The 27,651-nt window shown below is 38.2% G+C and overlaps 1 protein-coding gene across 1 annotated transcript; it reads left to right on the forward strand.

The window, feature by feature from the left end:
• The first annotated feature begins 7,504 nt into the window (after positions 1–7,504).
• On the forward strand, positions 7,505–21,182 carry SLC7A9 (solute carrier family 7 member 9). The gene is made up of 13 exons (XM_071440256.1): positions 7,505–7,883; positions 8,107–8,234; positions 9,400–9,547; positions 10,479–10,721; positions 11,274–11,399; positions 11,962–12,061; positions 13,452–13,496; positions 13,823–13,946; positions 16,044–16,147; positions 16,994–17,090; positions 18,340–18,489; positions 19,062–19,236; positions 20,668–21,182. The coding sequence occupies exons 2-13, from the start codon at positions 8,130–8,132 to the stop codon at positions 20,730–20,732; spliced, it is 1,482 nt and encodes a 493-aa protein (XP_071296357.1). The 5' UTR covers positions 7,505–7,883; positions 8,107–8,129; the 3' UTR covers positions 20,733–21,182.
• The last annotated feature ends 6,469 nt before the right edge of the window (positions 21,183–27,651 follow it).

Raw genomic sequence — 27,651 nt, forward strand, 5'->3', positions numbered from 1 at the left:
ACTCTCTTCGCTTTTTCAACTTGATTATTCCAAGACTCCATGCCTCAACATAACAGCCAGAAACTCTTCTTAAGCACAGTCTGAAATAACTTCATTAATATGTGAAATTGTCATGGGGGTGGTCTATCACTAAACCAGTCCTGTCCCCTATGTTCCTTGAATTTGAAAAAAACCCTAATTTGAAATGTCAGGTCTGAAATCCCTCTGCAGGTAAATCAGACAGGCATCCTCACTCCTCTGGTTTCCACACAAGCTCCAATCTGCAGGTGTGCAGACTCTGGAGGAACAGGGAACATGGCCATACCCTCAGCTTTTCACCTTTTTAAAGGCAGCTTTGGAAAATGAAGCCTTTCATGCCACATTTTTTAATATAACCATCTCTTAATATGCAAATTAATCTCAGAACTGATTTAATATTTACAATACTATCCTCACCTGGTTTTAATTGCCCTACTGAGTATGTTTTAAGAGCCTGTAAAAATTGTCTTGGTAATTCCTTAGAAACTGAAGCAAGATTTCCAAAACTCTCAATGTTAGCCTGTTTTCCACTGAAGTGACCTGGGAATGTCTTAGAACTGTGCTTTTGCCACAGCTGCTGCCCATTTTCACAGCTCTGGTTTTAGAGTAGGTTTAATGCATGGTTCAAAGGGCAGCACCCTGACATTGACACTCCTAAGGCCTTGTTCAGAATTGCTACACTTACTTTGCCATTTGCATATCATTAAAATACGACTTTTAAATGAAATAACATTGTTAAACTTTAAATGAACTAACATTTAATCAGATCCCTGGGTGATTCTCCATACTCAGTTTTCACAGGAAGAAAACTGAGTAAAAGTTATGTCTCATGGATGAAAAAGTCCTGTGGCTCAGGAACACCTTTTTGGCATAACAAAAATCCTGTTATAGGCTTTTTTAAATATGTATGAACATATTTTAAATACATATGAACCCACTTGACATACTTGCAGAGTAAGATACTGGAACTGTTTCAGATCAGCAAAAGTAAACCCATTTGCAGATGTGCCAAGTGTACAAATAGAATTATGATTAGACAGGTGCTTCCCTCCAGTTCCTTCCAAGTTGATTCTCTCTTTTATTAACAGCTGAAAGAAATTTGACTGTTTTAGTCTGGTACAGTAACTCTACCCATGCCAATTTATCCTTTTTCTGTTACCCACCTGACAACAGAAACTTGCTATTTTTCCTTGCAAATGCTGACAGAGCATCCTGACTGTTACATTGCTCCTGCCTTCCAGTACAGAACCTTCCAGATCTTCCAGTTGGTAAATTGAAGCCATGAAGTGCTTTCAGCTTCCTTTCACAAGACAACATAAAAACATTCTTCCATTCCTACCAAGAAAAGGAGAAAATTCAGGATGTGTGCAACTGTAGTCACAGTCAAGTTTCATTGGTGAATTTACAGAGCACATCCTGTCCATCATAACTGAACATAATTTTGCCATATTTTGGAATAAATAAAGTGATTATATATTCAAAAAGCAAACATTGCTATCACCTTTTAGAACCAAAACCAAAGGAGAATTCGGAGTGAAAGGAATGAGGAACTTTACAAACAAATTGTGGATCTGCTGGTAAATAGAGCTAGATACTGAGAGATAACAGAAACAATGGGAAGGATTCCACTGACTGATGAATGGAATGAGAGCGATTTGTCTTTACAAACTGTAGGTGTGCTGATAAATAAAACTGGATACTGAGAGATGAAAGAAACAACGGGAAGAACCGTAAATTCCATGAGGAATCTCACTAATTGACACAAGGAAAAGAGAAAGGTGGGGGGTGATACCTTAGAAGGGAGTCTTAGTGTCAGGTGTTTGGGGAAGTCTGCACCTCCCAAGTACCTCAGCCAATGGGGAAAGAGGGAAATGTGGCCAGGAAATTGGGATAAAAGGGAGGCTGTGTCCTCCTAAAATCTGAGAGACCCCAGGGGAATTCCCCATGGCCTCTCCCTTTATTGAAATAAAGTAAAAGGACTCCTCTGCCTCTTTTTGGACATAAACCTCTGGTGTTTGTGGATTAATTTTCCTGCTGGGAGTAAATCTCAGTAGTTCCAATGCATTTGCCAGCTACAGCTGAAACAGTGGCGTTACTTTTTACTCCACAGTGAGAACAGAGCACCTCTCCCTCTGTTTGGGGTGTGACACTCAGCAGTACCTGAAGGTAAGTCTGTACCAGCGTTATGTGACCTGACAGAGCTCTGATGTGTACTTACCTTATCTTAATTCCCACTTTCTAGAAAAATTCCCCTGACCATTATAAGTCATTTAAACCCAGGTCCTTTTCCTTCTCTCTCCTTTCCTTTCCTTTCCTTTCCTTTCCTTTCCTTTCCTTTCCTTTCCTTTCCTTTCCTTTCCTTTCCTTTCCTTTCCTTTCCTTTCCTTTCCTTTCCTCCCCTTTCCTTTCCTTTCCTTTCCTCCCCTTTCCTTTCCTCCCCTTTCCTCCCCTTTCCTCACCCTTTCTTTCCCCTTTCCTTTCCTTTCCTTTCCCCTTCTCTTTTCCCCTTCTCTTTTCCTTTCCTTTTTTTCCCAGAAAGATGCTGTTTTTCAGCCCAGGAGATTGACTTTCACCAGTTCAGACAAAAGAACCTTAAAGACATTTTCACCAAGAAAAATTCCTGCCACTATCCTGGCACATGGCATCAGGAGTTCTGAGAGCTTTTCCCTTGGGACTAAAGTCCTTCCTTGGGCAGGCATGGAAGGAGAATTTAGGAGAATTCTGAGCACAGATCCTTCTCTGCAAATCTAGTGCAAATAAAAACTCCATGGTGCCAATCAGCTTGGATCTAGAAAAGCAGAAGCACTTTGAAAGCTTCTTTATGTTTAAAAATGTGCTTTCTCAAGGAGTGAGCTCTCTAGATTTTTTTAGTCCTGAGTTATTTTCTTCTGTACTAAACTTATTCAACATACCCATATAAGCACATATTCAGATATGAAATACAGAAAAAAATATATTTTAGCTATTAGGATTGTTTTATACCCGAAATACTTGGTTTCAGTAAATACAAAATTAAAATGAGACTTCAAAAGTAGCACAGAACATCATAACCTCAGTGAGTGCTTCAGTACTCGGTGTTTCTTTCCTCAGCCAGAGATGGGCACAGGGCAGATTTGTCTTCCATAACCTGTGTTAATGGTAACCCCTCCTCGGTGCAAGGCCAGTGGAATGCAGCCTGAGTTTTGGACTCAAAAAGGAGATCAAAGTCAGGCTTTGTTTTTAAAATTAAAAAAACACAGTCTCCTTCAGAGCTGGATGTTTATCAGAAAAATCATTGATCCTGATCAGAGTTTGAAGCACTTTTAACAACTAGTGTGACATACTAAAGCTGATTTTCTCCAGAGGCCATCAAAATTCCTTTAGAACATCCTTAGGAAGAGACTTCTTGATTTTTTGGTGACTTTTTGGATAGAATTTACTCAGCATTTACAAGTTTATTGAGAATCTCTAAATAACTCTGCTTAAAAAAATACAAAATAAATCTCTCATTGGACTAAAGACTGCACTATTCAGGCAGGTCTAGTACAAAACCTTTAGCAGACCTGAATATCTTTTCAAAAGCCTTATTTTTCACAGAAGAAAAACCAATTCCACTGGAACCAAGAGCTAAGTAGGGAAAAATACAGATATTTAAACCCCAAATATTCTGCTAAGAGCTGTAGTCTATTAGGTAATTAAGAACTACAGTCACCTAATATTTCCTGCTGCCCTCCACAAGATGCAAAGTTCTTGCAAACCAATAGCATGACCCAGCATCACCACAGCTATTAAATCGTATCATTTCTTTATATTCCACTTGCAGCACACCTGCAGTTATTTAGGAAAATAAAGTTATTTAGGAAAATAAAGTTATTTAAAGAATGACAGTACTGAGATCAAATCTTAGAACACATCTGACCTTTGATATGGTCAGATAAATGCAGGGAAACACAGTGCTCCTCTCATTAAAATTCAATAACCTGGAAGCAGGAAGGGTGGAATGGAAAGTATTCACCCTGAGATACTGCTAAGCTACAATTAAAAACTGCAAGTTAGGATGATCCTTATCATTTCCTTTAGCATTGATCAAAGCAGAACATGCATTACTGCAAGCAATAAATTCCAACCCTAACAAACATTAACCTTCATTTTTAGTAAGTAAGGATAATAAAAGGTGTATTTATATACTGTACCCTTGCTATTTCCCGAATTAAAGTTGAAAATTTCTTTTTACGATTTAATTGGTAAATAGCACTTTGAAAAGGTTCAAACTACAGTGGTTAAATGGGATCAGCCCTCAAAGTGTTTGCCTCAAAATGCCTTGGAATTTGAACTCATTCATGTCTTCATCTATTTGTGTGCCTATGTGAGAGGGAAGGATTCTTTTCCCACGGCTGTAAAATGTCATTTCTCTTGTCTATGAAGAAAATAACATTAGAATCCTTGAAATCAATGTTTATTTTTTCCCTTTGGTAGCTGCGTCAAGGAAGGATTGCTGGTAAAATGAAAAATCTTTTAATGGGTGTACAGCATCCCAAGGAGAGCAATCCCTAAAACAAAACCAGACAATAAATGAAGATACTTTTATATTTTTACAAGGAAGCACAGACTAGTTGAGGTCAAATCACTGCAGACTTAAGACACCTTTTAAACAGGTGGGAGCTCTCCAGACAGACATTGCAGGTGGACTAAAGAAACCATTTGCTCAGGCAAAAACTCAAACTACATCTTTGCAATGCTGCTTTTATGGGATCTGAAGAAACAAAATGGAAAACAGATCTGAAGGAGAAAGAAAAGGCAACTGACACATGCATCTGCACAAATTAATCAAAGATTGCACTAAATCTAAGAAAAATTCCTCAGCAAAACTTGACTTAACATTAAAGATTACATTCCCCATTATCTTTTCATCAAAATTAAGGGGTTTTTGGGGTTTTTGTTGGTCTGTAAATTCAGGGTAGAGGTGATGTGAAAGATGTGCCTGCTTCATTTCAAGGGACATTGTTAGCCCCATAATATGACCTCCCCTTCTTTTGTTTTCTTTTCACATCAGCCATTTCAATAGTCTCTGTGGCATTTCAGGAATAACACAGGTATGAAAAGATTATAAACCTTCATTTCAAAATTATCAGAATAGGGAACATGGAGGTGCATTACATAATATCTGATCCCAAATGAAACTGGGAAATGTGAAATTGTGAAATTGAAGGATATGAAAACATTGGTTAATTTAATAATATATCACAATTACCATGAAAAATATTTTAAAAGTCCTTCTAAAACTTTCAGAAAAAGGAATAAATTGTTCATATTTGCCTTTCATATGGTTGTAGCATGACTATAATTTTAACATGTTTTATTCTCTTTATCTGTAGGCAAAGGAAAAAACTCCCAAGTTTTGTCTGGCCATTCTTACTGTGGTAATTTTTCAAGAAGTTATTTAGGATGGAAGAGCTTCTCTTGTATCTTAACCCCATTTCTGTGAGAATTAAACAATAAAAACAAAGAGAGGAAAAAGTCAATGACGAAGAAGGTACAGTTTTGGTTTTGTTTTCTGTACCAACATTAACTCTGAAACCTCAGCCTTGGAGAAAAACATTCCCAGTGCAGTCTGGCCCAGAAAAAATGGCAAATATAAACTAACAATAATATTAAAACCCAATAATACCAATATTAAAAACCAATAATACTAAAACCAATAAAAATAAAAACCAGAAAAAATGGCAAATATAAACTAACAACTGTTTCACATGCTCTGAAGAGTCCGTTTTTAGTCGCAGATTTACATCACCATTGCAGAGGGAATTCCTGGTGATCAGTCCTGCATGCTTAAGGAGTTTGTTAAAACAGGAGGAAGACAATTGTCAAAACGTGCTTAGGGTGGGTTTGTTGATACTCGGACCCAACAATTTGGTCCTAATTCCCAGCCCTGATAGTGCACGTTTATGAGCCATTATCTCAACAAGGCAACAAATGTTAAATGTTAACATCAGGAGCCGGTACCCGAGCATGTTTTAGCTTTTCCCAGTGGGTATTTATTGACAAACTCATTTACAGGGGGTGCTCACTGACTGGAGTGTCACACAGCAAAGGAATTGTACAACTGCACTGCTAAAAACAATCAAGTGATTAAGATGATTAAAGGTCTTTTTGCAGGTGTTTTAGGGATGACTAGCTCAAATGAAAGCAGTTACCTTACTGCAGAATTCGGGATAATAATACTTTTTTTTTTTCCTGGATATACAACCGCATAGAAACAGAGAATGACATTTTTGACTGAAGCAAGATCTTTAAATATTTACAAAAATGGAAAATATTTGTAGCTGCAAGCAAAGGGAACACCAGCTGCCCACTCAGCTGCCTCAAGTTAATGAGAAACAAAGGAAATATTTTTGCTTGTGCTTCTGTACCTTCTCAAGATACAAACATCAATTATTTTAACAGGCTTCAAATAACATCTGAGCATATGGTTTTAATGCACACCCATAATGTGACAATTACTTCAAGGTTATCTTGCCGAAGCATTTCTAAATTAGCAACTACTTGCTGTAAAGATCATCAGAACAGACTCTCCACATTATGGTTCACTCTCACTATGTGATACACTGCTTAGCACTGGACAAACATTCTCACAAATGGAACAAAGCTGGATTTTCTTGGTTTTAAAGATAAACGAACTGGACTATCAGTTTACCTGTGGTTCCTAACTCAAAACTTCTTGGCAGAGAATGGGTTTAATGATTACCTTTTATAACCTCTGTACTTAGGCTGCTGCTCCTTCTTCATATTCTGGTTTCAGACATGGACACGCCTTGCTTCTAACAGGAGAAACACACTTGGCAAGGATTCCTGCACCTGATTAACTGCAAACAAATTGAAATAAATAAGGTAAGTGAAAGCAAGAATTGCTAAAGGTAATGATTGAAGCAGTCAAAATACAGGACTTTAAAAGAGAGATGTTGGGCACAAAGCTGCAGTGAAGTTCAGCCACCCAAGCCCTGCATTCTTCATGTGTGCAGCTTTCCTTCATAGGTTCAATCTTAAAAGTTAGATTCATTATGATTATCTTAAAAAATCTATAATTCAGAAGATAAATTTGATGTCTTTGTAGCCTAAATGTCTCTGAAGACCAACGATACTGAGATAGGTGTTCTGTCAATTTAAAATGCTGCAGTTTTTGTAGACAGTTACAAATTAATTTACAAAAAAACCCCAGCTTGTATTTCCTAAACAAGATGCCTTCCAGAGTTACCATCTGTATGAAAGCAGAAGGATCTTCAGCATTCAAAGTGAAGTAAATACAGTTGTAGAGTCTTAGGAGAAAAGAGATTTTTGACTGGATCTCCTTTAGAGACTCAGGACCTAACCCGATCAATTTCCTTCACTGTCTCAGATTGTATTTTAGACCAGTACTAGGGGAAACAAGCAAAATCCTCACTGAAAAAAACCCGTAAGTCTAAATTTAAATTTGAAAACAAACTCTTTACATTCCAGTTCTAAAAAGGACAGAACATTGAGTGGAAGACATTCACCCTGAATCAACAGAGAGAAGATTGGTGACTCTTTCTGAGGCAAAGAGCTGCTAAACAGATAATTCTGGGAGCTGCTAAACAGATAATTCTGGGAGCTGCTAAACAGATAATTCTGGGAGCCCGCACTCTGTTTAGCAGATGCTTCCATCTCCAAGGAACTGAGGCAAAGTCTGATTGAATGAAGAATGGAAAGAAGGTCTCCTAGATAAGAAGAAAACCAGTTTTTGGGAGGAAGATAAAATCTGTCTGGACCTTTGGAGTAGTTCAAAGGAAGGACTGGCTATAAAAGCTGGATCGTTGCAGTGAGGACATCCTGCAAACTGAATGTGAGAAGGCACAGACATCCCCTGCCAGGTGGGTGAAAGGAAAATCCACAGCCAGGCAGAGAGCAGGTGAAGCTGACATCCCTTCTCCTCTCCGAGCAGGTAGTTCCATGGAAATCCTTTTCCTGGCAGTGACTGTGTGCATGTGTTTGTTTTCTGGCGATATTTACCTGCACTAATCTGTACCCACGTGCATCAGCTAAAGTCAAGCTATATTCACATGCTAGAGTAAGATTTTGTTGTTATTTCCTTAGAAAATTCAACAAGGAAAAAACAAATGGGTGGAGAAAGCTTGAAGAGAAGAAAAGGAGAGGACAAAGGAAGAGAGGACAAAGAATCCATTGAGAGTCATGAGCCCCAAACGATGAACCTACAGAAGCAGGCAAAGCTTTTTCCTTTCCCCTTGGGTCTGTGTGTCAGGGGCTGGCAGAGGGAGGCACGAGGGGATAATCTGTGCATGTGCATCACAAAAACACCACAATGTGTCCCAATTTAGCAAAAATATCCCAAGACCTCCGCTATGTGGTTGGCTTGCACTTTCAGAAGCAGCCAGTTACTGAAGTTAAATAGCTCTGGTGTAAACAGACTAACCCCCCGAGAATATGTCATTGAAGTTAGCAGATATAAAAATAATTCAAAGACTTGCTCTAAGTTGATCAACTGAGGCATTTCATAAACGTTTTTTTCTGCATGTAATTTTCAGAAGTCATAGTGGATTGTCCAGCTCATTGTTTCTGAAAGTTTGTTATTGTTTATAGCCAGAAAATAGGCACTGGTACTTGATGACAAGTGGAAATCTCTCTCTTCCAGAAAATTACAGATGGTTTAGAAAACAGTTGTGTCACTTCCTCTCAGGAGGGAGTGGCATTTCTCTTAATTTAAGTAGCCTGGAGAAAGATTATTTATGTGGTTTGAGTTTGGTGCCAAGACTGGAAAAATGCTGATGTTATTAGAGAAGCCATAGTTATCAGAAAATACCAAGTAGCCCATGCCTCAGTTTCAGTGGTTTCATGCAATATTGTAGGTCACTCCGGATCTGGGAGAACGTGATCTTATCACCCAGTGGTATCAACACCATTCCTAGGTACAAATATTTAAAGCAAGGACAGGAAAACAGCTGCTCAACAACAACAGCAACAAAAAAGGATTCCATCCATGAATTTCTGAATCTTAGAAAATTCAGAATTCATCAAGTGCTGGCAAAAGAATGTCATGGCTTAATCAGAGAGGCAAGGGCAAGTTCACCCATTCAAGGTTATATGTGAGACTCACATAATCCAAAAGACAGTTTAATAAAGGAAATAGGCAGGCAAAACACAAACAGATGTACTTTTGAAAACAGCAGGAGTACACCAGAGGGTACATACACATCTTGATAAGAAGAGTGAAACTTTTCAAAATTGTTTAATATATTTCCTTACAGAACTTACATATTGAAAGCCAATAAAAATCAGTCAGTAATGACAATTACTGTAGTTCTATGATATTGAGAAGAAATTGGTGAATTACTAGAAGTTGCTTACAAAACCATCTCATTTTACTTCAAGGTGGGCCTCATTAGTGGAATCTGTATGATTGTTGGTACCATTATTGGCTCAGGTATCTTCGTTTCTCCAAAATCCGTTCTTGCCAATGTGGAAGCTGTGGGTCCTTGTTTAACCATCTGGGCAGCCTGTGGAATTCTGGCAACATTAGGTAAAAACTCAACATAGAATCTGAATCTTTGCCTTAAATCCTGATATCTGCTGTTTCTGCATACTCTCATTTCACAAATTAGGTTATAGCACCTAGACCAAAATCAACGAAATCCTGCTCTATATATGCAGTACTCAACCACAAATTAAAAATGGGGTGTTTATAGAAAACAAATTAAGCTTCAAAATTGTAAATCATACTCTATTTTGAAAGGAAGTTTTAGTTTTTCCTGCTTCACCCACTGACTGTAATAAAGAAACAGTCTTCTTCTTAAATAGCTGCCAATGTGTGAAATTTACGGGTTGTGAGTGAGCCAGGTACTTTCTGCTGGCTTTCTACTTCTGTAATTATAATTCTATTCTATCTGAAAATTTAGCTCTAAGCACCTCCAAATATTTCAAGAAGTAAAACAAAGAAAATTTTGAGCATTGTATCAGGGGGGCAGCATAGAAGAAAAACCTTAATTCAAGATGCCACATACAGCAATAGAACAGGAAGTATCTCTGTATTTAATGCTGAGCTTAGCAGACATTTTATTTCAAAATGGGGCAGAAAGTCTGTTTTATCAAGCTTCCAATAGATATGTCAGCCAGTGCAGTTCTCACTTAAGTGCTTCTTACAGTGTTCATTTCTTAAACAAAAATCAAATGAAATCAAAATGTTTGTTTGTTGTGGTGAAGTCTTACAAATCAATGGTAATAATTTTTAGACTGCATCTGAATAACTTCAGGGTATTTCTTTCAATTGCTCACAAGTACTTAAAATTTTATTTTGCATATACAGTGAAATATTCAGAAACACGAAGAGAGTAATGGTCAACTGTACAGATCAACTCCCTTCACTTTTCTACCTATTAAAAAGTGATCATCTGTTCAAGCAGTGCCAGGTTCAAAAGTGCATGAACTAAACCTGCTTTTTTTGTTCAATTCAGGTGCACTTTGTTTTGCTGAGCTTGGTACAATGATCACAAAGTCTGGGGGAGAATACCCTTACCTCATGGAGGCATTTGGGCCAATTCCAGCCTTTCTGTTTTCTTGGACAAGCTTGCTGGTCACAAAACCCAGCTCCTTTGCAATCATCTGCCTCAGCTTTGCAGAATATGCATCAGCTCCCTTTTATCCAGGCTGTGATCCACCCCAGGCTGTCATCAAGTGTCTGGCAGCAGCTGCTATTGGTAAGAAGCACAATTTTAAACAGCCCAGATCCAAAATTGCATCGTGACCTGTGTCTGGCCCCATCCACAAGTGCATTTTCCTTATGTTCCTCTTCTCAGAGACACCAGAAATCTTTAAGGCACAGTCCAGTGAGTCCTTCTCACAATAATTAATTAAACAGCATAAAAAGGATGGATTTAAAATTTTTTTAAGGTTTTTAGGTTTTTCCCTAGTTTGAGGGTTTTTTTTATTCTTCCTTAAGATAGATACATCTGTATAATGAATGCCTATATCTAGCAGAAAAGGAAGAAAAAATAACTGTGAAAATACTATTTCTTTATCTGAATGCTGTGCAACTTCAAAATGTTTTTATTAAAGGTACTATAAAAGTCTAATTCATAAATCTATTTTTCCTCACTATTATAATAAGTTATCCAAACACACTAAGTAAAAACTGTATATAATATAAACAAAAAGTGTGATAGAAAAGCAGAACAGTAAATAAAGGGAGAGGCAACTTTTCTTTAAATTCTGACAAACAGCGCAAAAATTTATAATTTGATTTCTTTTAGTGGTAATTACAATTGTGAATTCATTGAGTGTGAAGCTGGGAAGTTACCTCCAGAATTTTCTCACAGCTGCTAAAATGATCATTGTCACAATCATTATTGTAAGTGGAATTGTTCTCCTTGCACAAGGTAATAAAATATATGTTATTTGAAAAAAATTATTTTAGCTTTTGCTATGATGATTAAAAATTCCCCACTGAGAGAAGTGACACAGAAATAAGGGACAGCCCTGAATCTCTTCATTCTGGGTTTTAGTTCTAAATCTCTTGGAAATTATGGCATTTTATTTCACAGAAGGGGGACGGGTGCAAAATGTACCCTTCTACAGATCAATTAATAGAAACTACAAATCTACAGATCTACAAATGCAAACTACAGATCAATTAATACAAAAGGGTACTAATTAATTTTATAAGTGAAAAGTTAATACAAACTACAGATCTACAAATACAAACTACAGATAAATTAATACAAAAGGGTATTCATTAATTTTGTAAGTGTAAAAATACAAATTACAGATCTACAAACTACAGATCTAGAAATACAAACTACAGATCAATTCATTCAAAAGGGTATTCCTTAATTTTATAAGTGAAAAGTTTGAGACCTATATTGGAATGTTTTTTCATCTGGTGGGGGGATTACAAGAGTTAAATTCAACACTGATCAGTAATCTTCCTCTTATTTGCAGGAAAAACAGATAACTTTAAAGATTCTTTCAAGGGCAGTAAAATTTCTGTTAGCTCTATCAGTCTGGCATTTTATAATGGACTCTGGGCATATGATGGATGGTAAGAAATCTTTATTAACCTTCACAGTTACAGTTTAACAGCCTTTAACTGGGTTCCTCTCTCCCTGTAGAGCCCTCTGAAGAGATTAACAACTGACTTCTTATTAAGAATGTCTGGATGAATTCTGGAAAATAGAACACTAGTTTGGGTGAAAAACCCCCAAAACTCCACCCTCTTTTAGTGTCTGTTTGTTAGGGAAAGAGAATATCTTAGCTCCCCAAAGGACTATTCCTGCTGTGGTGCTGAAGGTGCTCAGATCCTGCAGCAATGAGGGGAATAGAACACATTTAATTCCATTGTGTTAGAGAAAACAGCTTTCCCTGCAGGCTGCCCCACCAAACTCCATTGTTTGTGAAATATGTAGTGGTGTTTGATTAGTCCAGGAGAACATAAAAAGGAACTTTGTGTCAGAAATTATAAGGTTCAACTTGCAGGTTTGATTTTTTCTCAGGGAATGTCAGTTGGCACAGAGTTCTGTTGGCACAAATCCATTGTTATTCTTAAATGTACAAACTGCAAAAGTCTGTATATAGGTCAGTACTTTAGAGCAAATAAGGATATAATCTTGATCTACCACACAGCAATTCCCATTTGAAAGCTTTTGAAACTGAATTGATTTTAAAAAGATTATTTTTTTAGGTTCTGTTTCCAAGCTTGAGTGCCTCAACTCGGGCATGGGTCTGCTAATTCAGGCATTCATATGGACTTTTTAAGAGGGTAAAGAAGCTGATCCCTAAATAATTATTTGTGTATGTAACCACCAGGCACTAACATTTGAAAATTTGCCTTTGAACTGTAAATACTAACTCTTCAGATTTTCAGAGTGGATGAATATAAAAACCTTGTTTCAATTAGGTTGAATATAAAAACCTTGTTTCAATTGGTCCACACACTCTAACCAAAATGGGTATTTGGAAATTATAATTCAGATAGGTATAATCCTTGAAAAGGTTTTCCTGCCTGTTTTCCAAAGGCAGGATGATTTACAGAACCACTCTGAAACAGCAGCAGATTTGCTTTTCTCTTTGCCCCCAGCACTTGTGCTTTTCTTTGACAAGACTCAGATACTGCAAAACTTGAAGTTGAAAGGCAATTTTGGAAATCTAAGATGTCTGCCAAAGTTTTGTTTGATTATTCTGGGATATTTTAACCAAGATTTAGTGTCAGAGGTACTAGAGATAATGCAGATAGAGATGGTGAATCAAGAGGCTGACTTTTGGATAAGAAGCTCACATTGGTTTTGTCCTGCAGTTTTCCCACGTAAAAAATTGATTTTACATTTTTTTTCCTTTTTAAAACTGAAAAGATTAAAACCAATAACAGAAGAAACAACCTCACCTCCTAGGTGAGTATTTAAACTGAAATACTCTATGAATGTTTTTCCTTCCAGGAATCAACTCAATTACATCACAGAGGAACTTAAAAATCCTTACAGGTAAAACTGTGTAGGAAAGCAGTGTTTTTACTGGCAAGAAATCAAACCCTATATATTTTTCTATAAGCAAGCATATATTTTGGTTTGTTTTTTAAAAGCACTAATATTCTATCATTCAAGGTTTGAGCACTAACAGACAAAGCTAATTAGCTAATTATTATTACAGGCTTTGTATCTTTGCAAAATTGTTTACAATCCTGATTTCCATAGCTCTACAGTTAAAAAAAAAAAAAAGTAAATAGGAAAAGTAAGAATCCAGAGTTTACTATGACAACTGTAGCAGTGATCCAGCAATGCTGATGGGGTTTTACTTTTCCATTCTTTAGAAATCTGCCACTGTCTATAATTATTGGAATCCCCCTGGTCACAGTTTGTTACGTTCTGATAAATGTTTCCTATTTCACTGTGATGACTTCCACAGAGCTCCTGCAGTCCCAGGCTGTTGCTGTGGTAAGTTATTTAATTTTGTACTAAGACATCTGCATTGAAGTCATGTGAGCCATTAAATTCCATTAATTTTTTGTAAGATAAAATTAATTTCAGTCCAAGCTGTTAGTGCCACCTTTCCCCCCAGTATTTACTATCATTCCTTAATCTAAAATTTCAGTAATGCCAAATTGACAGAGTAGTTGTGTCATCTCCAAATGGGAATAAAAGAGAACAAAGTCTTCTGCAAACATTTTGTAAACATGGCAGGTCAGAGGGGGAGACTGCTTTCCTTTGGCATCAAAAAGATGGAAAGGGAAATAACATCTGACAGCTGCTTTGGCATGTTCAGCGTTCCCAGTATTTCTGAGAAAGCAGCACATGCCAAAGGACAGTAGGTCTGAGTTTGTTATGGAGATAACAGCAAATTGTCCATCAGTCACTTCCACCTTATTCTTTTGGGGCTTTTTTCCTTAACAAATTTGAAAGATAGGATTTTTACATTTTTGCAAGACGTTCTTACAGGTAAAAGTAGAAATTACAGAAGTTTCTGAAGCCATAAAAAATACATCTGCCCCTTCAGTACCACTCAGTCAATTTTCTATGTCTCTGAGACAACTGAGGCCCTGCAACAATTTTCCTAATGCTGTTTTTTGGGGAAAACAAACAGCATGTGACAAGCATTTAAATATATACATATATATTAAAAAATACATATATTTATATTATATATTTTATATTTATATATATATTTATTATATATTTATTATATATATATACTTTATACATATAATATATATTTTTATTTATATTATATATTTTAAAAGTATATATTCCATATATATTAATTCTATTTTATATATAGATATAAAATAAAACAATAAAACAATATCATAATAATATAGAAATATTATTTAATAATATAATAGTAATTAATAAAACAAAATAATTAAAATATGTATTTTATATATATATATATATATATATATATATATATATATATATATATATAAATAGTCTAGCCCAGTGAAGAAGAACAGTAATGCTGAAATGCTTAAAAAATTTTAAAGAATAAAAATAAAAACAAAATAAATTTTAAAAAAATTAAAAGAAAAGCTTTTAAATTTAGCTCTTCTGTGCATTTCAGGAGCTTGTCTGCACCAAAAGGTACAGAAAGAATGTATGAAGTTAAATCTTGTATAAAAACCAGTCCCGTTCAATACACCTTTACACCCACACTCTGAACAGTCACAGCAAGCAGCACTGAAGTGATCAATCAATGAATTTACAGAACCTCAGCCCTGGCTCTGAGCAGAGGCAGCAGAGCCCAGGAGTGCCCTGTGCAGGGAGCTCTCCACAGCTGTCAGCAGCCTCTGAGTGCCCACTCCTGCACCAAGGAACATCTCTGATGGCAGACTCGTGCAAAACCAAAGCTCTTTATGCTTGACTTACTTAAAAAAACAAAAAAACCCCAAAACCGAACTAAAAACTGAACCTACCTGTCAAAAACATTGAAATTGAAATTCATTTGGACAAGGCACCTATCTGAGATCTACAGCAAGAACTAACAAACCATGCCACAGGTGAAAACTCAAATGTGGTGAAAGACCAGGGGATTTTGTCCTTGTTTGCCCCCATCTGAGGCTGTCACTGCTGATGTTCCTCCTCCTAGAGAGGCTGGAAGCAGCTTTTTGTGTGCAGCTTTTTGTGTGCAGCTTTTTGTGTGCAGCTTTTTGTGTGCAGAGCTTTTTGTGTGCAGCTTTTTGTGTGCAGCTTTTTGTGTGGACAGAGCTCTGCAGCAATTCCATCTTCCTGTCTTTGCAGACACATCCCAAAGCAGGGGTCTTGACAGAATTGAATTTCTGTGCAGTTTTTACATCTGCCTTCCAATGTCTCTACAGATGTTGCATCTTAAACATCACGACAAGAACACTCCACTCCATTTTATAGTGGCCAGTGAATGAATCCAGGTCTTTATTTGGCAGAGCATTCTTTAATAACTGCACAAAATACACAACATGATACCCATTTACTTTACTTAAAAAGAGACTCTAACATTACTGAATATACTAAATGGCAATTAAAATGATAAAAGTGATTAATTTTAATCCCATTTCCCAGACATTTGGAGATAGAGTCCTTTATCCAGCCTCTTGGATAGTTCCTCTCTTTGTGGTGTTTTCCACCCTTGGATCTGCCAATGGCACCTGTTTCACTGCAGGCAGGTAAGTCCCCATTCTAAATATCCTCATGGAAGGTTTTGAAGGATGGAAAAATTTGTATCAATGTAACTACAGACATAAGAACATTGTTCTGCTACACATTACACAAAATGTAATTTGAAATTGCCTGTAAATCTAGCTATATTGTTTAATTTTCAAGAGGAAACAGTGGTTAGGTTTGAAAAATTAGAAAACATGGTCTCTTCTTAATTCAATGAAGGTATACCACTATAGCACAAAAGGGTTTTTTTATCTCTCATAAATGTTAAAGCTGAGAATTGAACAGTTAAAAGTTACCAGTAAAAACATCACTAAACCAGCAAGGGTAGCTGACAACTATTCCTTTCTATCAGTTGTTCAGCACTTCCATTTACTATTTAAAATATTTTAAGATTTCAAAAGCATCTGAACACAATGTGGTTTTAAAGACCATTTTTGACAAAAGCTTGTCAATATACCTTTTTGCTATGAAACACATGAAAAAGGAAATATGTAATTAAAAGAAACACAGTTGGTAACATTTCCCAAACTAATTTTCAATAATGATTCTGAAATTAGTTTCAAGTGCACTATTTTAATACTGTTCAGAATTTGTTTTAGCTCACTGCTTTATATATATATATTTATATTATATAATAATTATATATATAATAATTTTATATATATATTTTTTTTTTTTTTTTTTTTAATACTGGTTATTTAACTTCCCTTATTTTGAACTGCTACAACCTTTAAATCCCAATGCATATCAAAGAAAATGCTGATGGAATTGGCTGGATGCCCACTTTAGTGACACTCTCAGAGTCCAGGAGCCACACTAACATCCCTGCCTTGTTCTTGTTTTCTCAGACTTGTGTACGTGGCAGGTCGAGAGGGGCACGTGCTGAAGATTCTGTCTTACATCAGTGTCAAGCACTTAACACCAGCACCTGCCATCATATTTTATGTAAGGATATATTTAAATACAGAAAAATAATCATCACCTATCAGCAAAAAATTCTCCAGTAATTCATACCTTCACAGCTTCTTACCAGCAGTTTTGACACTTATCATTAACTATCTAGACAAGAAAATTGCTAAATGCATTTTGGAAAAAGGACTACAAAAAACCCCCAGCTTCTCTAATTTGAATATATTTGTTCCAGAACTGGACTTTAAAAATCAAAATGGTGAAGAATCGATTACATGAGAACAAAAACTTAAATGAATGTTTAATATTAGGGACACCTTTCACAGGATGCTTGCAAGCAAGCTATCATTACTCTGTTTCCTCCATGTAGAAGATTTAATTCACACTAAAAACCACTAAAAAAGTCCAGTTAATAAATACATTTAAGAATAAATCTAGAACATCTTGTTATTTTTATTTTACCCATTTATCTTCAAGGCAAAACAAGATATATTCAATCCTGTCAGGAAAATTAATCCACAAACACCTGAGGTTTGTGTAAAAGGAGACAGAGGAGTCTCATAACTTTATTTGAATAGAGGGAGAGGCCATGGGGCATTCCCCTGGGGTCTCTCCAATTATTGGAGGACACAGCCTCCCTTTAATCCCAATTTCCAGCCACATTTCCCTCTCTTTTCCCATTGGCTGAGGTACTTGGGAGGTGCAGACTTCCCACATCACCTCATACAGACCTCGTTTCTAATGTGTGACCCCTGCTTTATCTTTCTCCTCATGTCTCTGTTCTTCTTCTCTAAATCCAGAGATGTAGCAGAGTCTTGAGTGAGTAACAGTCTGTGTGTGTCAATTAGTGGAATTCCTATGGAATTTATGGTTCTGCCCATTGCTTCTTTCACCTCTCCCTATCTGGCCTTATCGACCCTCCTGCCCACAGTTTGTTTGTAAAGACACCTCCTCCTCATTCCTTTCAATCCCAGTAGTACTAAAAACCTAAAAATATATTTTGTATCTTCAAGATAGCTAGTCAACAATAAAACAGATTAATGCATAAAAATGATAAGCATTTTGACTTAAAATCTTTTAAAAGATTGCACACAAAAATAACCACATGTTGGCAGGAAGCAGTCACAATCTTTAAAGGGGTTGCAATGCACTTAAACCCAAATATTTAAGCAAAAGCATTCACAGTTCATACTCTGGAACATCACACATGCAACTGTAATGAAACAGAAGCAAAATTCAGCCTTCTTCTATTATTGACTACTCTAATTTTTGTTTTCATTTCTAGGGGGCCATTGCTATTATTTATATTATTCCTGGTGACATTGATTCCCTCATCAATTACTTTAGTTTTGCAGTCTGGATATTTTATGGTTTAACTGTACTTGCACTGATTGTTATGAGGTTTACAAGGAAGGAACTCAAGAGACCGATCAGGGTAAGTTCTGTGTGGCTTTTCCTCCATTCCATAGATGCTGTAGCAGGAATTCACACTCAGTATCTGGGTGTTTAAGCAGCCCCCTTGGGCACTGTCGTTGTTTTTTATTCCCCTTACCTGAAATCCAACCCTTTAACAGCAGATCTGCACCAGCACTCATAAGCTCAAAGCTCATAAGGGCTGGGAAAAGATTACAGACTGTTGATTTTCACTTGCACAGACCACAGGGCAAAAGCCAGATTTTCAGAGATGGGTAATTGCAGTCAGCACACTGCCACTGAAAGAATATCCAAAGTAAGACCCCAGGCCATTGCATGTAAGTCAGTTCCCACATTTATTAAAATGCAAACCTGGACACTGCAATTTGAAATAAGAGATCTTAGTGGATAATTTGGCAGAAGTGTTTTCCCTGCCCATATTTCTGCTACTCCTTCAGTTGCCCCATGTGATTCCAGAAAAAGTAAAAAAATGCAATATTGCAAATAAGGCAATAAAAATATTCTTTCCTACAGGCAAATTCTGTAAAAACAGCCAAAGAATGAGGAAGTGATTTTATTCTTTGTATCTTGCAGGTACCCATCATCATTCCTGTCATAGTGACACTGGTGTCAGTTGTGCTGGTATTGGCACCCATCATCAGTGCACCTGAACTGCCCTATTTGTACTGTACTTTATTTATACTTAGTGGACTTATAGTTTATGCACTTTTTGTTCATTTAAAATTCAGCTGGGCACAAAAAATATCAAGTAAGTAAACCCAACACTTGCTAAACTTGAGATTAATTAGTATAATAAAGTTCACTATCTGGTCAATCCCTTCTAAAGTGTAAAAAATGCCATTCGCTTTTGTTAAAATTTTAGAAGTTTAATAGTAATGGAAATAGTAAAAAATAGGACAATAAGAGACAAAAAAAAAGCAAAGAATTCTGGACATCTGGGTGCTTTGCACAAAGAATTACCTCTTCAAAGCAATAGCCTGTTGATATTCATAGATCTCCTACATGATTCAAGCATTCCTTCCAAACCAGGGGTTTCTGCTTCATTTCAGCTTCTTCCCCTCATCTTGTAAATCAACCCCCTTGGTTCCTCCAAGTCTGAATCCTTATAAGGAGGCAATAATTCTTCTCTTGGGATCTCTGGGTCTGTTGCTGTTATCTCTAGCCAGAGAGGATAATGTGAAGAATTTCTTGATTATCTTTTCCATTCTTTGTGCTACTTACAAAAAGTATCTTACATCACATAGTTTCTATTTTAATATTATGCTCTAGCCTAAAACCTGTATTTACCACACTACTTAAAAGAGATTAATACAGCATAATTTTCTAACATAACACATAGAGTATTCATTTTAATATTTGTGAAGAGCCAATCATGTAATATGCATTTTTCACATAAAGCATGTGAGCAGAACGTGGAGGGAAGGAATTTCCCTAGCATGCAGTGGGCTTTACTCCTTCCTGTTGAAAAGAAATAACACCTGACTTGAGGAAAAATAGAGCTTAATTCACAAAAAACCACACATCACTACAGTAGCACAAGGAAACAGAACTAATTAATCTGTAAAGTTAGTTTTTCAGTTATCTGTAATTCAAAACATTGCTTTAGCCATTAACTGAAGGTTAGCAGACATTCTTATGCCACCAAACACTGGGCTTTTACCTCTGATTATTCATTTTACTATCTTTGCTAAAGAAAATGTTAACAGCATTAAGGTAAAAAAATAATCCCAGGGCTGAGTACAGTGAAAGCTGCAAGAACTCAGAGTGACCATTTATGAGCTGATTGCATAATCCCTGCAGAAATCTGATATTATCTCAGGTAAAACAGGATACACAGGTATTTCTAGGAGGGTAATTGGAATTAGCTGCATACAACAGCATTAGTTGCATTCTACAGACATTAAAAAACCCATCACCTGTCTCCCTTGTCCCTAGGATGATTAATTATCATGTAATAATTTTAATTAGATAATTTGGAAGCATTATACTCCAATGGAAGTCTGGAAATGAGGAATGCTGTAGTTTGGATCTTAAGGCTGTTTATTCCCCACCCTTTATTTTTCATTTTGAAATAGGAATTCAGATAAAAAAACCAACTACACAGAGAGATAGTTTTCTCACTTAGAGTTTAAATTGAAAGTTCTCTTATAAAGCCTCTAACAATAAATCTTTTCCTCAGAGCCCATGACTATGCACCTGCAGATGCTTTTGGAAGTTGTTCCAGAAGAGGACGTTACAGAATGAAGTCTTTTATACCCACCAGGTTGTTTTTAAGTGCTGTACTGGTTGAAATATATTCAATTTAGTTTGGCACACATATATACTTGCTAAATTGTTATGTTGGTACTGGTGTATTAGTTTTGCAACACTTCAGTACTTCAAAGCATCAAATATAGATAAATAAAAGATTTCCAAGCCAGACTACAGTGTCCAGCAAAGCTGGTTTCATTGTTTGTTAATAAATCATGGTGTCTTGTTTTCTGAATTACAATTTTTAGCAAAGGTGTGTTTTAATGTCTTTACAAGCAATTCCATGGGTGTTAATGTCATAGATGAGCAATGTGATGATTGACTCTCACAATTAACAGACAAACATCATGTTTATAGGCTAAGAAAAGTTTTATAGGTTTGTAGTTCTGTTGTACCCCCTCACGTGGCTACCAAGGGACATCTGGGAGGGCTGCTGGTCACTGTGGTGACATCTGAGCTCCAGTCAGGATTTGGGAAGAGATCTCCTCCACTGGACAGTGAAGAAGGGGTCCATGGACAGAGCTTTGGGAGGGGTTAAAGGGTTAAAAGGCCAAATCTCCATTGTGTGGGTGAGCAGGGTGGGGAAATCCTCTGCTCCAGGTGCTGTAACTTTTTTCTCTATTCAGTGTTCTGTTGTATTTTTGATAAGGTTTAATAAACCTTTCTCAATTATGAAAATTGAGTAACCATTTCTCACATTAACATCTCTGAAGTGGGTCAATGTCTCTACCAACTTCAAGCCCCAGGTTTGTTACAGAGCCCAGCCAGTTTGACTCCTGAAACAGACTCAGCACAAGGCTGAGTGTCTGCAATTTGGGGGGAAATGCCAGGTTCTAGGGGATATGGGGTAGGTGGTTTGGGAAGGCTGTACCTCACTGGTACCTCAGCCAATGGGGGAAGGAAGAAGGCAGCATGTGGCTGGGAATTTGGGAGAAAAGGAGGCTGCACCTGTGGGAACCCAGGAAATTCCTCTGGCTGCCCTGGAGGACTCGAGCCCCTGGCACAGAGCCCCAGACCCCTGTGCCTTTGATTGAGCCCTTGGAAAAAACAATTACCAACCTTAGATGAAGAATTACAAGCCACAACAGTTTAGGTAGAATGATAGTGAACTAGATAGATTTTTGGGGTTTTTAGAATGGGGATTCAGCAGGGGACAAGATGGAGGGATCTGGGTGTGTCCAGCCTTTCTCCTTCTTCTTCTTGGCCTCCATCTTCTGCTGTGATGGTGGCACTCACAGATTGGTTTAGAGTAGAAGCTCACTGTCTAACACAGGTGATGGGTATTGGGAAGGAATTGTAACCATTGTACAGGTAGTTTTTAGTATAAAGACATAACCCTGCCCTGGGGGCAGGCAGAGTGCCTGGAACTGTCCTGCTGGATGGACCTGGCAGGGCAGGAGAAAGAATTTTATAGATAAGGAACAATAAACAACCTTGAGATTGAGAAATGAAGAGCCCTGAGTGCTTCTTCAAGCACCGGGCTGGGAAAAGAGACTTTCTGACACTGTGAGCATCCAGAGTCCTGAGAGCACCCTCTGAAACCCTGAGGGAGGGAGAAAGCCCCACAGGCTGTGCCCCAGGGGACCTGCTCCCATTATCCCAATACAGGTGCAAGACTCCTCTGTCTCCTTTATTGTGACAAACAACTGCTCACTTTGAAAACTTTAAAAGGTTTATTAAACCTTTACAAAAACACAACAAAAGGACTAGGGAAGGAAAAAGCTGCAGCGCTGGGAACTGCCCTCATGGACATCACATGGCCAGTTCATCTTCAAGATGGATGCTCAGTCTTTTATAGCCCAGGGGTTGCACCAGCCAGGCCTGGCCCCTCCCAAGTCTGTCACTCAGCTCTTCTGTGCCATTTATCAGTGCAAACTGCTTTCTTGTCACTGCATTGGAGCTCAGGAGTTGCCATGCCCACCCCCTGGGCACCAATCTGCAAATGTGTCCCTTGCATGGGGCAGCTGGGAATGGAAGAACTTTTTACTGGGGCAGGGCATTTTTCACACTTGGCTTGCATTAACTTGCATGCCCACACTGCTCTTGTCTCATTGTCAGGCCTTGCATTGCCAGGCTTTATCTCCTTTGCATTTCCTTGCCATTCCTGACTACCCATATCCTTTGCCTTCCTGACTCATCCATGTCCTTTGTACCCCTTGCATTGCCCCGCTCCCCCATTGCCCAGCTTGAATTCCCTGCCCATTTTTACTGCTCTTCCCTTGCCTGTAGTTCTCCTCCCCTCGGACTCTCACTGCCTTGCTGGCCTCTCCCCTGCCTTGCCTGGCACAGCCATCACTTGCCTTACCCTGACCTTGCTCCCCTCCCTTGCCTTGCTCAGCCCTCCCCACCTTGAATTCCAAATCCCTTTTTTTCCCTGCATTTCTTGGCCTTGCCTTGCCCTGTTCCTCCCAGGACTCTGAACCCCTCCAGGTACCCCCAGTGTTTCAGAAGCTCATGTGGGGCTGTCCAGGGGAGGTTTGTCCTGGCAGCTTGGAGTGCTCTGGAAGCCTGGTGGGAAATGTGTGTTAGGAGTTTTGGAGAGTCCTTTAAGGGTTTGTGAGAGCAGAGCAGGGAATAGACAAAGCAGCTCCAATAGGCTGAAGACTGGCTGCTGATATTTACAGAAGACTTGACCACCAGTGAACCTGTTATTGTGGCAATAATGAGTAGTGATAATTGTGCCTTTTTATCTCCCAAGGCCATTTGCAAGTGTGGAACAGGCAACTTCCAGGGATGATGCAACTCCTTAACACCACAAGGTCCTTACTGACTATGGGAGCTGTTGTTTTCAAGCATTTTCAATTCTTCCTCCATCTAATTTTGCAAAATGGAGGCAGATCAGAGATTGGTGAGGGCTCAGATGCTGAAATCCTGTTTGGACAGTGGGATTGAGCTCCTCACAGGCATGATGGGCATCTAAACCTCAGGAACATCAATCTACCAGCACTATCCATGTCCAGAATCATGAATCATAAACTCAAGGGACGGTTTGGGTTGAAAAGGATCTTAACACTCACCCAGTGCCACCCCAGCCATGGCAGGGACCCCTCCCACTGTCCCAGGCTGCTCCAGCCCCAGTGTCCAGCCTGGCCTTGGGCACTGCCAGGGATGCAGGGGCAGCCCCAGCTGCTCTGGGCACCTGTGCCAGGGCCTGCCCACCCTGCAGGGAACAATTCCTTCCTAAAACTCAATCCAAATCAACTCCCTGTCAGTGTGAATCCATTTCCCCTTGTCCTGTCCCTCCATCCCTTGTAAATAGTGTCTCTCTCTCTTTCATGTCAGCTCCTTCAGGCATTGGAAGAAAAGAAGGGTTACCAGCTCTATTCTTTCACTTAGTTACTAAATTTGATAAAGAATTTTGATTAGAGAGCATTTCTTAAAAAAAAAGAAAAAGAAAATCTAAATATAGACCGCCCCCATTTTTTAATGTAATATGTGTTTGTGTGGATTAAAAAAAAAATTGTTCTGCTTTTGACGCAATTGAAAAGCTTCAAAATGTAGCAGCATACAGGAATAAACTCTCAGAAATATATTTTTAAATGTGACAGGTATTAAATACATAGTCCAGATTCTTTGGAGAAACACCTATTTGCCATCAGTTTGCCATACTGGGACACGTTTAGCATCACTTAATATTAGGATTTTTATTCAAGTGCTTAACTTCAGTTCATACAGACCTGTGAGAAATATGAATGTTCAAAATATTTCAGCTTGGAGCCTTCATGGACTTACAGAACTTGGATAGAGGGAAAGAAGAGAAATGTTATTCACAGCATTTAATGTAACAGAAATTCCACTGTATCAATGACCAGCTGAAAAAATGAAATGTTTTAAATAAGGTCACCAAGGTTTGATTTCAAATTTATGCTTTATATTTTATAATCCTATTATATTTCTGTAAACAAGAGGATGGCAAAGCAACCAACTTCTGTCCCAGCTCTGCTCTGAGCTAAATTAAATTTCCAAATAAGCCCCAGATGCAAAGAGCAGTTTCCTAAAGGCCTGAACTTCCAGGAACTCATTCTGCTATTGCCATCTTGTGGATGACCTGCAGCATGATGCTGCTCATTTGGCATCTCTCCCATCCTGCTTTGGTGAGGAATTTTTCCTGATATTCCACATTGCCATGGCAATCCATTACCTGAAAATTACAAAGTTCTTTATCTCAAAATAATTGAATTTATTAATTTCAATTAGTCCATTAAAGAAAATTAAACTTGTCTCCATAAATTGTCAGTTGCTTTGTCCAAGTAAGATATTGAGCAGTGGTAGTATGTGAACTGAACTTTAAAAAATATCAGCTGTGCCATAAAAATGGTTTTAATTACCTTTGTATGGCTCCCTTTTTGTTGGAGGATTGCATTGTGCTAAAGAAGAATGGGCCATTGCTTAAGGCACAAGGCTTATGTGAATCACAAGAGTATTCAAAGTCACAAAGCCTGGAAGATAAAAGTTTTAAATATTAATGTATGACAGATGGTGCAAAACTCAGAGATGCTGGTGCTCAATGGGAGGAGCTATATTATATATATAAAAAAAACTTGGCAGCAATATTGTGGACTTGGCACCTCCCCACCATGGGGAAAAGAACTGTGTGTGCACTGTTTGGATTTTCTCCTTAAATGTGGCATCCCAAGGCATTGCCAGCCTCTCTAACCAGCCAGCAGCGTGTCTACCTTCAGAGCCATCAGGGATTGGCTCTCCTGGACACTCTGGAAGCTTCCAGCAGCTTCTCAGAGCAGCCACTTCTGTGGCCCCCACCACTGCCAAAAACGAGGCTGTGCCAAACCTGCCCAAAGCCTGAGAGTTTTGTACCACAGCAGAATTCTGAAGGACATTGTGTACGTTGCCAAGGTGGACCCCATTGGTACAAAATTAAAGGGGATTTTAAAAGAGAGCAGCTTTTATAAATGGTAAAGCCATGACCTGAGCAGAAATACGCCACTAAAAAGATTCAAAAAACAAAAGATTTGACTTTAGATAAAGCTCAAGGAGTAATGTAGAAAAGACATAAAGACAAGACATAACATAGAAAAGACATAAAATAGAAAAGAAGTAAGAAAGACAGCCCTTTTTCAGGCATCATACTATGTATTTTGTCAGCCATTTTCTGAGTAGAGGAAAAGACTCTGTCATTAAAAATAAATTACAAAAGTAGTTTTTTCCATATGGTTTTCCCTACCCAGTAATTTCTGAATTTCCCACTGTGAGTAGATGATTAGTCAGGGCCTATTTACACAAACTCTGTGAGCTTGCAGAACACTGTTCAGGGAAAGGAGGGCTGAGAGAAAATCCTTTTAAATCAACACACATTGTGGAGTTCCTCAACACTGCTGTCAGAATTAGAGTACTCAGAATTTTGCTAAGTGGAAGGAGCCTCCCAAAAGTTCTTCTGCACTTGGACAGAGGGGCAAACCTGACAGCATCACTTCTAAATGATGGTCATATAAAGGTCCCTGTTATTTAGAATACTCTGTGCCTCTGTCCCAGTCAAATTTTATACCTCACACCCATGGATTTGAAAGATTCCTGATGGAGAGAGCCCCTGGAGAGAAAAAGAGATCTGAGGGTGGGAGCTGAGAGTTCTAAGCTTCACACAGTGAAGATCCTGGAGCTCAAGGTTTAGGAATACAGGTGGGAACCACACTGGAACCTGCCAGCTTCAGTGGTCAATTCATGGCCATCTCCAGGGTCACCACATTTTGTCACCTGGCGCCAAGAAACATCTCCCTTGGGGCCTGGGGCTCTTGCTAGCCCACTGACAATTATAATTGTAATTATAATTATAATATATGTTATAATTACAGTTATAATTGACATTCACAAAGCTTCACTTGCTCTCCAGACCTGCTGTTACCTCTCCCTGACTCAGTGCAACATGCCTAGACACAAGTTAGGGAGCGTAAAACAGTTCTGGGAGAGAAGATTTTTCTTTTCTAAACTGGTACCATGGGTTAAAACAAATATTTAAATTTTGTCTGAAGATATAAATTTGGTATTCATCACATAAAGATATTTAGAGGCTTCTGAGGTAACACAGGCAAGCTGTCTGGTGCTTAGAACTGACATGAATGTTCAAGTTCACAATATTTTGCATGATGTATTTTATTCATGTCAAAAATCATCTTCTGAAAAGAAATTATTAAAGGAGGCGGTTGTAGACACTTTCAAAGTTGTTTTGCACCTCCATCTGCAAGAAGCTGTTACAGTTCATTAGGGTTATGGTTTGCTAGGAGAAAGGAACACAGATCCATCCCTGGCAGTGCCCCAGGCCAGGCTGGGCCCTGGGGCTGGAGCAGCCTGGGACATTGGGAGGTGGCCCTGCCATGGCTGGGGTGGCACTGGGTGGGATTTAAGGTCCCTTCCAACCCAAACCATTTTGGGATTCTGGGATCTTTCTTTGCAACAGATCTTGAAATATGACAAGCAAAGTTTTGGTGCTTTTTTGTAATCTATATTTTTAATTTCACTCTGGTTAACCTGAGCCCTGTGCTGTCTGTTTCCCTCCCTTTGGGGTGGTGGTTTTTCTGCCTGAGGCTCCATTGTCCAGGTAAACCTGTGCAGGGAGTGGGCAGAAACCCCTGACAAACCTTTTGGACTTACTGCAACTGCTTGATGCCCAGGGAGGGACACAGAAAAAATGCTTATGCACACATATGTACAATTTATATTGTCCAGCTCACCATTCCATAATTAAGATGTAAAAAATATAAAAGCATATTTGTTTTCTTTAATGTAGTTCTCTGGCTGTATGATTCATTGCCCAGACATTAATTACTTGTTTGAATCCTATTTTCCACTCCCTGTCTCCTCAGCCCCAGTATCTCTAGCACACTATTTTTGTATTTCTTTAGGGATTTAGATCCTATCAAGTGATAGCCACGTGCATTTAACAGGAACACCAATGATTTCA

Source organism: Agelaius tricolor, unplaced genomic scaffold (genome assembly GCF_023055355.1).
Source record: "Agelaius tricolor isolate 1412-34295 unplaced genomic scaffold, bAgeTri1.0.p SCAF_15, whole genome shotgun sequence".
NCBI classification, from domain to species: Eukaryota; Metazoa; Chordata; class Aves; order Passeriformes; family Icteridae; genus Agelaius; species Agelaius tricolor.